The sequence below is a fragment of the Amblyraja radiata genome, chromosome 10 (genome assembly GCF_010909765.2).
Source record: "Amblyraja radiata isolate CabotCenter1 chromosome 10, sAmbRad1.1.pri, whole genome shotgun sequence".
In the NCBI taxonomy this organism is placed as follows: domain Eukaryota; kingdom Metazoa; phylum Chordata; class Chondrichthyes; order Rajiformes; family Rajidae; genus Amblyraja; species Amblyraja radiata.
In genome coordinates this window covers 55,588,397-55,603,151 of record NC_045965.1, presented here as the reverse complement: position 1 = coordinate 55,603,151, position 14,755 = coordinate 55,588,397, and the positions used below count along the sequence as shown (strand labels likewise).

The window sequence follows — 14,755 nt, the reverse complement described above, 5'->3', positions numbered from 1 at the left end:
CAGAATATATTAAATGGGCCGAATGGCCACCTTTTCATCTCATAAGGAAATATAACGATAAACCTCTTTGCATTAAAAAAATATATATTCTTAAAATCCTTGGGCATGTTGAACTCCCAAAATTTGACCATCTGCTGTATGTTAAATGGTTTGATACAAGTGCTTTAATGAAGCAAATGGCAAGGTTTTGCTGCATGCAAACCTTTGTACAAACTTGCTGCCGCAGGATGAGGAACGGCAGCAACTCGTTTTGCAATTGCTCTAACATTTCCTGCAGACATGGACATTCGTTGGTCTCTTTTTTATTTGCAAATTCGGTTCAGTTGGCGAGGCCTGTGTTTTTTTCTGTTTGTTTCAGCGCGGAGTGAATAAGCGGCGTGCAGCAGCAGCAGCAAGCCGGCCAGTCACCGCTCTGTGTTGCAAGAGCAGCAGCGGAGGCGACGGTGCTCCTTCCTCAACCCTGCCCGGGCGCTGGAGCTCCAGCATCGGCGCTCCCCGCTGACCCTGCCCGGTGTCGGAGCTCCAGCAGCGGCAGGGAGCGATCTCGTCCCCGCCCAATGGCCTCTCAGCAACAGGAGGAGCAGGGGAAGGAGGACGAGGTGGCCGCACTCCGGGTCATTTACAGCGGCGACTTCCACCTCCTCTCTCAGTCAGGTGAAGGGCTCCTTCTACCCACCCCCCGAGGTCCCGATGCAAGGAGCCCAAAGCAAAGTAGGGGGGAATCCTGCCTCTCGGGCAGCTTGAGGTTAAGGGCCGAGGTGGCAGAGTAGATCCGTGCCGTAGTTAGCAAAGGTTATAGAGGAACCAGTGCCAGAGGCGTCCCACAGGGGGGACTTTAACCCCTTGTGTGTAGGAAGGAACTGCAGATGCTGGTTTACACCCAAGATAGACACAACATGCTGGAGTAACTCAGCGGGTTTTCAAGTAACCCTTGCTTTCCCCCTCTTCCCCCACCCAGTCTCCAACTCGTTTCCCCTCAACTAACAATGAACCATGTTACATTTTCCTTGCTCATCGTGCCCTTTTGATCTGTCATTTTCACGCCTACCCCATCCATATCTCTATGTCTCCCTCTTCCCTGACTCAGTCTGAAGAAGGGTCTCCACCCAAAACGTCACCCATTCCTTCTCTCCAGAGATGCTTCCTGTCCCGCTGGGTTACTCCAGCACTTTGTGTCTGTCTTCGATATTATCAGGTGGTCGAGGTTTGATAAGTAAACTGCACGGTGGTCCGGGTAACATTCAGAACAGGAGTTAACTAGATTGCTGGTGAGATATAAATCCCTGGTGAGATATGAAAACCCTTTGACACCAGTTGAACCGTTTTCCTGGTGTTCTGGCTAATATTTATCCATAAACTGATATCTCTACAAATAATGAATTTTCACTGCTATTTGGGGGGCTTTGACTCCAAGACTTGTCTCCATTATAACTACCATTCAAGTATTCCTCTGTCACTAACACATTTTGAATAATGGCTTATTGCTATGAATTTGTACTTTAACATTTTGAAAAATCTACAAAAATTTCACAACAGTTACATTATCTGATCGAATTTGGAATTTTTCAACAATGAGTAACAATGAGATTGATTCTCAATTTTCAAAATTGGTGGATTTCAAATCATACAGTGTGAAAACAGGCCCCACAGCCCAGCTTGCCCACGCTGATCAACATGTCCCATCTACAGCAGTCCTACTTGCGTTTTGCCTATATCCTTCTTAACCTATCCTATCCATGTACCTGTCTAAATGTTTCTTAAATGTTGGAATAGTACCTGCCCCAACTACCTCTGCCGGCTACTCGTTCCATACACTTATCATCTTTTGTGTGAAAAATTGCCCTTCGGGTTCCTCTTAAATCTCCTCCCCCCCCTGATTTAGAAGTTACAAAATGGATTCTGCTGTAGATTTAGAAGCAATAAAATGAATGCTTAACCTTTCTCCTACAACACTAGCGAGAGTACAGCACAATAACAATAGCAACCTGCTGAGGTCCTCCAGCACTTTGTGTTTGCTCAAGATTCCAGCATCTGCAGTTCCTTGTGAGTCCATTAAAAATGGCATTTGGTTTTGTCTTTATAGTATTGTCCTATGTGTGAAGTGTGAGAGGGTTGGTGCATTCACGATTCAAGGGAGTCCCATAGCAAGTTACAGTAGAAACCATAGCTCTATTGCCCAATTTAACAGAACATATTCCTGCCAATGAGAAATTACCTGTCCCTGAAACCCGTTTCCATTTATATTTTGAGAATCATTTGCATCTTGTGTCAAAGTTTCAGAAATCAGTGCTAACTTTACGATATTGAATCAGTGCTGACTTTCTCCAATTTATTGCAGAATCTGAGGGGATCACTTTCCAAATTTATGACGTTTGTAATAACGTGCCGTTGAAGGTTACTTTTCAGTTGCCGCCTGGCTACCCGTTCTGCCTGCCGGATATCACCATCAGCTCGGATCAACTTAGTCGCAAGCAGTGCTCTGATTTGAAGGGGAACCTGTTACGGTACGCAGAGACTTTTCTTTCCCACCCCATGGTTTATGAGCTGATGGCGTGGCTCCAGCAAAACGTCCAGAATAGCCTGGACCAGCCAGCAGGTGAAGGTGACAACCAGCAGCACCAGACCAGCGCCGATGATGGGATATGGACGGCATTGCTACATTTAGACCACATGAGAGCCAAGGGAAAATACATCAAAAGCATTGGGAAATGGACTTCTGACCTAAGACTCGCAGGAAGACTGATGTTCATGGGCAAACTCATATTAATTCTTCTGCAAGGGGAGAGAAAAGATATCAAGGTAGCGCCATTTCATTTTCAGTGATGTGAGTCAATGTTTCCGATGTTGGGGGAGTCCAGGACCAGGGGTCACAGTTTAAGAATAAGGGGTGGACCATTTAGGACTGAGATGAGGAGAAACATATTCACCCCGAGAGTTGCGAATTCTCTGCCACAGAAGGCAGTGGAGACCAATTGACTGGATGTATTCAAGAGAGAGTTAGATATAGCTCATAGGGCTAACAAAATCAAGGGTTATGGGGAGAAAGCTGGAATGGGTTTCTGATTTTGGAGGATCAGCCATGATCATATTGAATGGCTCAACAGGCCGAATGACCTACTCCTGCACCTATTTTTTATGTTTCTATGATTTAACGTATGTATGTTTATGCGGTATTATTTTTCTTGATAATATTCTCAACCAAACATTCCCCCTAGAGTGTTGATTCTTTGCCAGTTTAGATACCAGTTGGTTCACCATGAGATTCATGTCCTGTTCACAAAAGCACAGGCACAAGGTCTTTGAACAGTTCCGTTCGATAACTCATCCTTTATTCAAACCTGACATGATTTAATTCACTTGTGGACCCTTGCACTCATCCAAGCAAGATCAGCAAACTCACTTTCAAATCTGAGACATTTGTGGCCAGCAAGCCTGATATAAGCACATGATAAATTTGTTGAATTATTGGGAGTGCTGGATTTATTTCTGACTGCCATTTTGAATGTGATACTTATACATCTGCTGGAGACAAGTTACACTCTGCAGATCAGCATGCTGCCTCTTGCACTGAATTCCTATGAAATAGTCTTTCAGTACAAAATTATACAGAAAATTCACCACTAGGAAGCTGTTTCTAAAATTACTTTGCTCAAATAATATTTACATCGTCTGTTTAGTTTGGTTTGGTTTTAGTTCATTGTCACCTGTACCGATGTACAAAGGTTTTGTTGCGTGCTAACCAGACAGCAGACTGACAATACGTGATTACAATCAAGCCATTCAGTCTACAGATACATCATAGGGGAATTACGTTTAATGTAAAGCTAGTAAAATCCGATCAAAGATAGTCCGACGGTAATCAGTGAGGAAGATAGTTCTGCTCGTAGGACCGCTCTCTAGTTGTGGTAGGATGGTTAATTGCCTGATAACCACTGGGAAGAAACTGTCCCTGAATCTGGAGGTGTGCGTTTTCACACTTCTATACCTTGTGCCCGATGGGAGAAGGGAGAGGGGAGAAGAGGGAGTGACCGGGGTACGTCCTTGATTTTGCTGCTGGCCTTGCCGAAGCAGTGTGAGGTACAAATGGAGTCAATGGAAGGGAGGTTAGTTTGTGTGATGGTCTGGGCTGCTTCGTGATGTTACTCATGTTTTTATTTTGCTTGTAAAATGGAAGGACTACCTAGTTGTCCAGAAAACCACCAAGGTGGACGTGGACTCCAGTGGAAAACGATGCAAGGAAAAGATGATAAGTGTACTTTGTGAGGAACGACTTCAAGCTGGGCAGCGCAGGTAAAAAGCTGACAACAAGCATCACTTCCCAGAGTGTCAGAGCAGATTAATTGGTACATTCGGAATATTGAATGAGAGGTATTGATTTGTTTTTAAATCTGTTTCTGTTTTAGGCTTACAAACTTTGCTGTGAAGGAATTTACATCAGAGTGTGAGTTACACAAAGAATTTGAAACTCTGGGCTTATCTGACCTCTATGATAAGTTTGTGCATTTTTAAAATGTCCCTTCAACATGAATGGATAGAAGAAAAATAAATCTATCTTTGCGTGGAAATTGTGACTTTGGAATGTCTCGACCCGAAACGCCTCTTTGCCTCCACAGATGCTGACTGACCCCGTAGTTTGTTTCCACGATACAATAAGATATTTGTAAACTTTGTTCCTAGCCTGAATCTGTTAATAAATTAAATGGATTTAAATGAACACGACTGGTGTAAGCAGATTGATAATCTACATTGAATTGATATTTACGATACGATACGATACAACTTTATTTATCCCAGGAGGGAAATTGATCTGCCAACAATCATTAAAACACAAAATACATGAAATATGAAATTAAAGTGACGAGTGGAAAGGATTAACGATGTGCAAAGGGGGGGGGGAGGAGGAGTCACTCAGTCTACCCCACGACAGAAAGGGGAGGAGTTGAACAGTTTGATAGCCACAGGTGTTCTGTGTTGCATCTTGGTGGAACCAGTTTGTTGCTGGAGGTACTTCTCAGGTTGACCAGTGTGTCATGGAGGAGGTGAGCTGTACTGTCCAGTATGCTCTGCAGTTTGAGGAGCATCCTCCCCGCCAAGACCACCTTCCATTGCCCGGGTGGGGTTAGAAAGGGAATACGCCCTGTCCACGGGCACCCTGGGGGAGTTCCGGGACCGCTGGGCTCCGCAGGGTGTTGAATGCATCCTTGACAAGGAGTGTAAGATAATTGTACTGCAGTTTATTAAGGATATTTGTTTGTATTGTATTATGGTGGTGTAATCAAATTTTTGAATAATTGAATAAATTTCTTGAATAAATAAATATATAAATAAATGGACCTCCCATGAGTCCAACATTTGCAGAACAATTTATTTTAAAATTGAATTATTGAAAAAACATATAATGGTTTCTTGAGACTATAGTCCGTCAGTTATCACATGTTTGCAGCAAAGCACTGCAAAAAGTTGTGAACGCTGCCCAGTCACTCATCGGCTCTGACCCCCCCCCCCCCCACCATCGAAGGGATTTACCGGAGTCACTGCCTCAAAAAGCCAGCCAACATCATCAAAGACCCACACCATCCTGGCGATACACTTATTTGGGTCCCTTGAAGGCATTATTATGGGCAACAAGGAAATGGCAGAAGAGTTGAATAGGTAAGGAAGACACAAGGAAGACACAAACAATCTCCCAGATGTACTGGAGGACAGAGAATCTAAGGGGGTAGAGGAACTGAAAGAAATTTTCATTAGGCGAGAAATAGTATTGGGTAGGCTAATCGGACTGAAGGTCTGCATCCCAGGGTCCTCAGGGAGGTGGCTCTAGGAATAGTGGACGCAGTAGTGATCATCTTCCAATGTTCAATAGATTCAGGATCAGTTCCTGTGGATTGGAGGATAGCTAATGTTATCCCACTTTTCAAGAAAGGAGCGAGAGAGAAAACGGGGAATTACAGACCAGTTAGCCTGACTTCGGTGGTGGGAAAGATGCTAGTCAATTATTAAAGAGGTAATAATGGCGCATTTGGATAGCAGTAAAAGGATTAGTCCAAGTCAACATGGATTTATGAAAGGGAAATCATGCTTGACTAATCTTCTGGAATTTTTTGAGGATGTGACAAGTAAAATGGATGAAGGGGTGCCAGTGGATGTAGTGTATCTAGACTTTCAGAAAGCCTTTGATAAGGTCCCGCACGGGAGTCTGGTGACTAAAATTAGAGCGCATGGTATTGAGGGTAGGGTGCTGACATGGATAGAAAATTGGTTGGCAGACCGGAAGCAAAGAGTAGGAGTGAACGGGTCCTTTTCAGAATGGCAGGCAGTGGCGAGTGGAGTGCTGCAAGGCTCGGTGTTGGGGCCGCAACTGTTTACCATATATATTAATGATTTGGAAGAGGGAATTAGGAGCAACACTAGCAAGTTTGTGGATGACACAAAGCTGGGTGGCAGTGTGAACTGTGAAGAGGATGTTAGGAGGTTGCAGTGTGACCTGGACAGGTTGAGTGAGTGGGCAGATGTGTGGCAGATGCAATATAATATAGATAAATGTGAGGCTATCCACTTTGGCGGCAAAAACAAGGGGGCAGATTATTATCTCAATGGGGTTAGGTTAGGTAAGGGGAAGGTGCAGCGAGACCTGGGCGTCCTTGTACACCGGTCACTGAAAGTTGGCTTACAGGTACAGCAGGCAGTGAAGAAAGCTAATGGAATGTTGGCCTTCATAACAAGAGGATTTCAGTATAGGAGTAAAGAGGTTCTTCTGCAGTTGTATAGGGCTCTGGTGAGACCACATCTGGAGTATTGTGTACAGTTTTGGTATCCTAATTTGAGGAAGTACATCCTTGTGATTGAGGCAGTGCAGCGTAGGTTCACGAGATTGATCCCTGGGATGGCGGGACTGTCATATGAGGAAAGATTGAAAAGACTAGGCTTGTATTCACTGGAACTTAGAAGGATGAGGGGATTCTTATAGAAACATAAAATTATAAAAGGACTGGACAAGCTAGATGCAGGAAAAATGTTCCCAATGTTGGGCGAGTCCAGCACCAGGGGCCCCAGTCTTAGAATAAAGGGGAGGTCATTTAAGACAGGTGAGAAAAAACTTTTTCACCCAGAGAGTTGTGAATTTATGGAATCCCTGCCACAGAGGGCAGTGGAGGCCAAATCACTTGATGGATTTAAGAGAGAGTTAGATAGAGCTCTAGGGGCCAGTGGAGTCAAGGGACATGGGGAGAAGGCAGGCATGGATTATTGATAGGGGACGATCAGCCATGATCCCAATGAATGGTGGTGCTGGCTCGAAGTGCCAAATGGACTACTCCTGCACCTATTTTCTATGTTTCTATATATACACGTATACATAATTTTATATATACACACACACACACACTTATATATATATATACACATATATACATATACACACACACACACACACACACACACATATATATATATATATATATATATATATATATATATATATATATATTATATATATAATATACATGTACATATATATATATATATATATATATATATATATACATGTATATATATATATATATATACATGTATATATATATATACATGTATATACACACACCCATATATACTGTATATGTGGTTTGAAGTTTTGATCCCTGGTGAATGAGCACAAGATATTTCTTTTGTGTATCTTTCCAAATGATGACCTTCCAGACTCAATCAGCTTTAATTCACTAAATCAAGACTATCACAATTAAAAACATTGCCCTTGGCCAAACATCTCACATGGTTGGCAAATCAAGGTCGAGAGGCAAGTGTGTTTTAGTGTCAGGTGTCCCAGATAGAACAATGAAATTCTTACTTGCAGCAGCACAACAGAATATGTAAACATAGTACACTGTAAATAATATTAGAAACAAGAGAGAAAAAAAGTCTAGTGTGTATATCTACACATACTCACACATATATACGTATATATGGAATCATTTACCCAGAGTGGGGGAACCAATAACCGGGGGATATAGATTTAAGGTGAGAGGGGAAAGATTTTGTCAAGAGTGTTGTATTGTCATGTGTCCCAGACAGAACAGTGAAATTCTTACTTGCAGCAGCACAACAGAATACCTATGTAAACATAGTACTGTGAATATAGGAACACCTATATTCAGCTTTTTCACACAGGGGGTGATAGGTATGTGGAACAACCTGCCTGAGGAGATAGCTGAGGCAGGTACGATAACAACATTTGAAAGACGCACATGGATAGGAAAGGTTTAGAGGGATATGGGCCAAATGCAGGCATGTGGAACTGGTGTAGATGGGGCATCTTCTTTGGCATAGGCAAGTTGGGCTGAAGGGCCTGTTTCCACGCTGTATGACTAGAGTCTTACCCTTTTTCAAATCGCAGTTGAACTTCCGAAATGTACTTTCCCTCACCTTTAGCTTGTCCCTGATCATTTCCTCCTTGGACATATCTTGTCTGTACTCAGTATTCGGCTAATCTCTAAGGTTTACTTCTCCGAGTTTTCTGCCGTGCAGTTTTATGAAGTTTCATCCTCGCGTAAATAACATTTCTTCGGATGGTGAAATCCCCATCAAATGTACCCATCACTCTCGCCATGGTTTTTACTTTTATTGTCTGTCAGATTAAATGATGTAAGTGTATCATGGCTTTTATCACCCTCTTCTACATCATGCTTATCTAATTTGTAACCCGTGTGTCAATCCTGATTTGATGAAACATCGCACTCCCAACACTTTCTCTAGCTATGGTCATCCTTCAAACTTGGAGTAAATATAATTTCTGTAATAGAAGCGGAGACATTTATGGCTCAGAAGGCTATCATTTGGCTCATTATATCTGTGCTGTGCCTTTGCCAGTATAATCCCACATCACCTTCACTGTCTCTCCATAGACTTGTATCCTTTTTACAAGTGACCCACCACGAGTCCATTTTTCTCTTGAAAATATTTACTGGTGATTGGCTCCTTGGTGCAGCGGGAATAGACTACAAGACCATGAGATACAGGAGCAGAATTAGACCTTTTGGCCCATCGGCATGTCTCCTCTGCCATTCAATTGATATAGTTTTCCCTCTCAATCCTATTCACCTGCCTTCTCCCTGTAGCCTTTGATGCACTTACTACTCGAGAAGTTGAGGCTGGAGCTGCTGCCTCACAATGCCAGAGCTGAAGGTTCAATCCTGACCTTGGACGCTGTCTGTGTGGAGTTTGCATGTTCTCTCTGCGTCCGGCTGCTTCGGTTTCCTCTCACATTCCAAAGACGTGCGGGTTTGTAGGTTAATTGGCCCTCTGTAAATTTCCCCCAGTATATAGAATGCGGATGAGAAAGGGGGATAGCATAGAACTGGTGTGACCATATCGGTTTCCTCTCGGTGCTTTGCTTTCCTCCCACATCCCACCAGATCTGTTGTTTTGTACGTTCATTGGCCGATGTAAATCACCCCCGAGTGTATAGGGAGTGTATGGGGAGTGTATGGGGAGTGTGTAGGGAGTGTATGGGGAGTGTATCGGGTGTATATGGGGAGTGTATAGGGAGTGTATGGGGAGTGTATAGGGAGTGTATAGGGAGTGTCCAGGGAGTGTATATGGAGTGCATAGGGAGTGGATGTGAAGGTGTTGTAACATTGAACCAGTGTGAACGGCTGATCAATGAGCGGTGTGGACTCGGTGGGCTGAGCACGTTTTCATGCTGCATCTTTCAATCAATCACAATTGGATGTTACCCCTTCCATCAGTCACCTGTATATAAGGAAATTACATCTAGTCCCTGAACTCGCCCCAATAAAGTATTTCTCACTCGTTACCGAACCAGAAGCAACACAGTGGCGCAGCGGTAGAGTTGCTGCCTTACAGCACCAGCGACCCAGGGCTCGATCCTGACTATGGTTGCTTGTCTTGTTCATTCTCCCTGTGACCACGTGGGATTTCACCGGGTGCCCTGGCTTCCTCCCACATTACAAAGACGAGCAGGTTTGTAGGTTAATTGGCTTCTGTAAATTGCCCCTAGTGTGTAGGATGCAAAACTTAGATAACATTGAACACTTACCTGGTGATCGTTGGTCGGTGTGGACTCGGTTAAAGAGCCTGTTTCCACGCTGTAGTTCTAATCTAATCTAAACTAAACTAAATCTGAAGAAGGGTCAGGACCCCAAACGTTGCCTATTTCCTTCGCTCCATAGATGCTGCCTCACTCGCTGAGTTTCTCCAGCATTTTTGTCTACCTTCTATTTTCCAGCATCTGCAGTTCCTTCTTAAACTAGAGGAAATATTCCTTTGGGCTGAGCAGAACCTCCATGGTCTCTGCTCTTCTGTATGAGGGGTGATGTTGGAGCAACAATACATTAACTGCATTACGTTACTAAACCAATAAAGCAGCAGCCTGGACTAAACAATCCTGAGACCACAGTTCAAATAATAAATTTCACCGTGAAATTTCAACAGAGTTAATAACTTGGCCTAAAATGAAAATCCCCAGTCATTGGTATAGATGAACATAAAACAACGGGGCTGTGTAAAACATCCATTGCTTCACTAATTTCCTTCTTGGGGGGGAATTTTTCCATCCTAATCCAGTCTAGACTCCAGTCAAAAATTGTTGTCAATTCTTAAATGCCCTCAGAAATGGCCCAGTAAGCCACTCACTTCAAGGACATTTCAAAAGGAAATGAATTTTGGTCTTGCAGTGATCCCAAGGTCCCCAAAGAATAAATAATGAAAAAAATACTCATCTTTTGCAGGGCAAGAGGCTGGATGAAGTGACACTCTGTGTCTGATAGAGCTTCCGTGATGTGAAGCTAGACCCAACATTGTTACCTGCTGTGTGGGAAGGAACTGCAGAGGCTAGTTTACACCGAAGACAGACACAAAATGCTGGAGTAACTCAGCGGGACAGGAAGCATCTTTGGAGAGAAGGAATGGGTGACGTTTCGGGTCAAGACCCTTCTTCATAGAGTGTAAGATAGGTCAGCCATAGCTTCATTTTATGCCACTTTCTCATCCACTCCCTAAATGCCAGAGGCATTTTACGGAGTCCAATTAACGTCTTTGGGATGTGGGAGGAAACCAGAGCACTCGGAGGAAACCCACACAGTCACAGGGAGAACACAGGAGGGAGAGGTAGATCAGCCATGATTGAATGGCAGATTAGACTTGATGGGCCGAATGGCCTAATTCTACTCCTATCACTGATTTACTTACATAGATAGAGCAACAGGGAAGATACAGAGTGCAGAATGTAGTTCTCAGCATTTTATCACGTTGCAGATAGTCCAATGTCCGTGATGAGCACGAGGTGAATAGGACAGTACCCTAGAGTATGGATGAATCAAGATTCAAGATTCAAGAGAGTTTGTCATGTGTCCCAGATAGGACAATGAAATTCTTGCTTTGCTTCCAGCACAACAGAATTTAGTAGGCATAAATAAATACAGAACAGATCAGTGTGACCATATACCAATGGATACAGTATATATATACACACATAAATAAACGGATAAAGTGCAATGGGCTATTAATGATCGGAGTTTTGTTTGAGTTGAGTTTAATAGCCTGATGGCTGTGGGGAAGTAGCTATTCCTGAACCTGGATGTTGCAGATTTCAGGCTCCTGTACCTTCTACCTGAAGGCAGCGGGGCAATGAGTGAGTGGCCAGGATGGTGTGGGTCCTTGATGATGCTGGCCGCCTTTTTGAGGCAGCGACTGTGATAGATCCACTCAATGATAGGGAGGTCAGAGCCGATGATGGACGGGGCAGTGTTTACAAATTTTTGCAGTCTTTTCCGCTCCTGGGCGCTCAAGTTGCCGAACCAAGCCACGATGCAACCGGTCAGCATGCTCTCTACTGTGCACCTGTAGAAGTTCGAGAGAGTCCTCCTTGACATACCGACTCTCCGTAATCTTCTCAGGAAGTAGAGGCGCTGATGAGCTTTCTTTATAATTGCATCCGTGTTCTTGGACCAGGAGAGATCTTCGGAGATATGCACGCCCAGGAATTTGAAGCTCTTGACCCTTTCCACCATCGACCCGTTGATATAAACGGGACTGTGGGTCCCCATCCTACCACTTCCAAAGTCCACAATTAGTTCCTTGCTTTTGCTGGTGTTGAGAGCCAGGTTATTGTGCTGGCTCATTCAAAATCATTCAAAAACCTGATAGCAGAGGGGAAGCGGCTATTCCTGAGCATGATGTTGCACGCTTTCAAGCCTCTGCATCTTCTGCCAGGCAGGAGCAGGGAGAAGAAGGAACGACCAGGGCTGCGACATTGGCTGCTTTACTGAGGCAGCGTGAGGTGTCGATGGTGTCAACGGTGAGGAGTCTGGTCTGTGTGAACTTCAATGTTTCAAAGAGTGGGAATAGGTTATATGGTTTTACTATTGACGTTTTAAAGGAAAACTGGGAACACTAAGGAAGCTTCACTGGTGTGTGTGTGCAACTCTGAGGGGAACGCGTTGCCTAGCAACCGCTTGGCAAGCAGCCAGCCAAATAACCCATCATTACCAGGGCCTCCGCTGTCCCTGTTTTCTGTGAAGTGGAGCCCAGCTGTAGGCTTGAAATTGCATATGAAAATATCACATTCAGGACTGGCGTAGGTCAGGAAGGTCTACCTTGCTCCTGCTGTTCTTTACATTCTTATATAAGCACATTAACTGCTTCACTTGACTGCAAAACCTACTTCCTAATTGAAATGATGCAGAAATTACGTTGGACACAGGTCACGCGCAGTACGTGATTGATGCTGGCCGCTTTAATTACACATTTTGATTTAAAAAAAAAAGAAAAGTGGGCATTTAAGATGCCATCAAGAGTTATGTTGCTTTCTAAAGAAATGGTTGTTGTGTATGTGTGTGTGTGTGTGTGAATGTTTACTTTTTTTAGAGATATAGCATGGAAACAGGCCCTTTGTCCCACCGAGTCCGCACCCACCGGCGATCCCCGCACTCTAACCCTATCTAACACGCCAGGGACAATTTACAATATTACCAAATAACCTACAAACCTGTACATCTTTGGAGTGTGGGACGAAACCGGAGCCCCCGGAGAAAACACACGCAGGTCACGGGGAGAACGTACAAACTCCGTACAGACAGCACCCGTAATCAGGGGCTGTAAGGCAGCAACTCTACCGCTGCTCCACCGTGCCGCCATGTGTGGCAAGATATGCCATATTCCTTTATTTGGAGGAAGTTATGAATGAATGCTCTGCATAAAATGTGTGTGGACTTATATTAAATTTAAAAAAAAACAGCATCTCCCTCGTGGAATGGATGTGACATTATCTGGGTTTCTGGGTATTTCAATGGTACTTTATTTGTCCAATACAGTGTACAACTGCACAGTGAAATCCTTTTTACATATATTACACATGCTGGCGCCCTGTCATGTTATGGTGCCATTTTAAAAGTCCAATGTCCAGTCGTGCTTGATATACTGAAGCAGTTCCCTGAAATGACGTCCCTCTCCTCATCTAGCCATCTTTGTGTCCTGGGGGCGCAACCCAAAGCCGACCTTGAAGGCGATGGAGACATTACCCCGGTTTACCCTCCTGCCGGCCCTTGCTCCTTGCGTCCGACACCTCCGGCTCCCTCTCAGTTACCATGCCGACTTCTGTCTACACCCCAGTCACATGCATTACCTCTGTTCTGCCCCCCACCCCCCCCCCCACTCTCCCTCGTTTCTGCCACATAAAATATGCTTGTTTTCTAATTTCCCCCCAGTTATATGAAGGAACCTCACAGCGCCAGAGACACGGGTTCAATCCTGGCTGCGGGTGCTTGACTGCGCAAAGTTTGTACATTATCCCCGTGACCTGCGTGTGTTTTCTCCGAGATCTTCGGTTTCCTCCCACACCCCAAAGACATACAGGTTTGTAGGTTAATTGGCTTGGTATAAATGTAAAGTGTCCCTAGTGTGTGTAGGATAGTGTTAATGGGTGGAGGTCGCAGGTCGGTGCAGACTCGGTGGGCCGAAGGGCTTGTTTCCACGTTGTATCTCTAAACTAAACAAAACTAAACTAAACTAAACCCTGTTTAAGAAAGAACTGCAGATGCTGGTAAAATCGAAGGTGAACACAAAATGCTGGAGAAACTCAGCGGGTGAGGCAGCATCAATGGAGAGAAGGAATTGGCGATGTTTTGGGTTGAGACCCTTCTTCAGACTGATGTCAAGGGAGGGGGTAGGACAAAGAAAGAAAGTGGGCGAGACCAAGCGCAGGCTCGGCGATCGTTTCGCTGAACACCTCCGCTCAGTCTGTCTTAATCAAGATGATCTCCCGGTGGCCCAGCACTTCAACTCCCCCTCCCATTCCCAATCTTTCTGTCCTGGGCCTCCTCCATTGTCAGAGTGAGGCCCACCGCAAATTGGAAGAAGAGCACCTCATATTTCGCTTAGGTAGTTTACACCCCAGTGGTATGAACATTGACTTCTCTAACTTCAGGTATCCCTTGCTCTCTCTCTTTCCTTCCCCTCCCCCTTCCCAGTTCTCCCACCGTCTCCACCCACTTCCTTTCTTTGTCCTACCCCCTCCCTGACATCAGTCTGAAGAAGGGTCTCGATTTGAAACGTCGCCAATTCCTTCTCTCCATAGATGCTGCCTCACCCGCTGAGTTTCTCCAGCATTTTGCGTCTACCCTAAACTAAACCCTGGCCTGAAACATTCTGTTTCTGTTACTTTCACCGCCGTTGCCCCTGCAGCCAGTACTCGACCTGGCCAATGCAGCCAGGACTTGACATTTTCCTTTCACCTTGTTATAGG

General features: G+C 44.5%; 1 protein-coding gene across 1 annotated transcript; it reads left to right on the top strand.

The window, feature by feature from the left end:
- The first annotated feature begins 257 nt into the window (after nt 1–257).
- Nucleotides 258–4,714, top strand: rwdd3 (RWD domain containing 3). The gene is made up of 4 exons (XM_033028896.1): nt 258–654; nt 2,339–2,799; nt 4,175–4,290; nt 4,404–4,714. The coding sequence occupies exons 1-4, from the start codon at nt 558–560 to the stop codon at nt 4,507–4,509; spliced, it is 780 nt and encodes a 259-aa protein (XP_032884787.1). The 5' UTR covers nt 258–557; the 3' UTR covers nt 4,510–4,714.
- Nucleotides 4,715–14,755: the final 10,041 nt, after the last annotated feature.

Excerpts from the sequence above, each read along its gene's own strand:
- rwdd3 (XM_033028896.1), top strand. The coding sequence starts at position 558 with ATGGCCTCTCAGCAACAGGAGGAGCAGGGGAAGGAGGACGAGGTGGCC. Across the intron at positions 655-2,338 it reads CCACCTCCTCTCTCAGTCAG|AATCTGAGGGGATCACTTTC; the intron begins GTGAAGGGCTCC and ends AATTTATTGCAG. Across the intron at positions 2,800-4,174 it reads GGGAGAGAAAAGATATCAAG|GACTACCTAGTTGTCCAGAA; the intron begins GTAGCGCCATTT and ends GTAAAATGGAAG.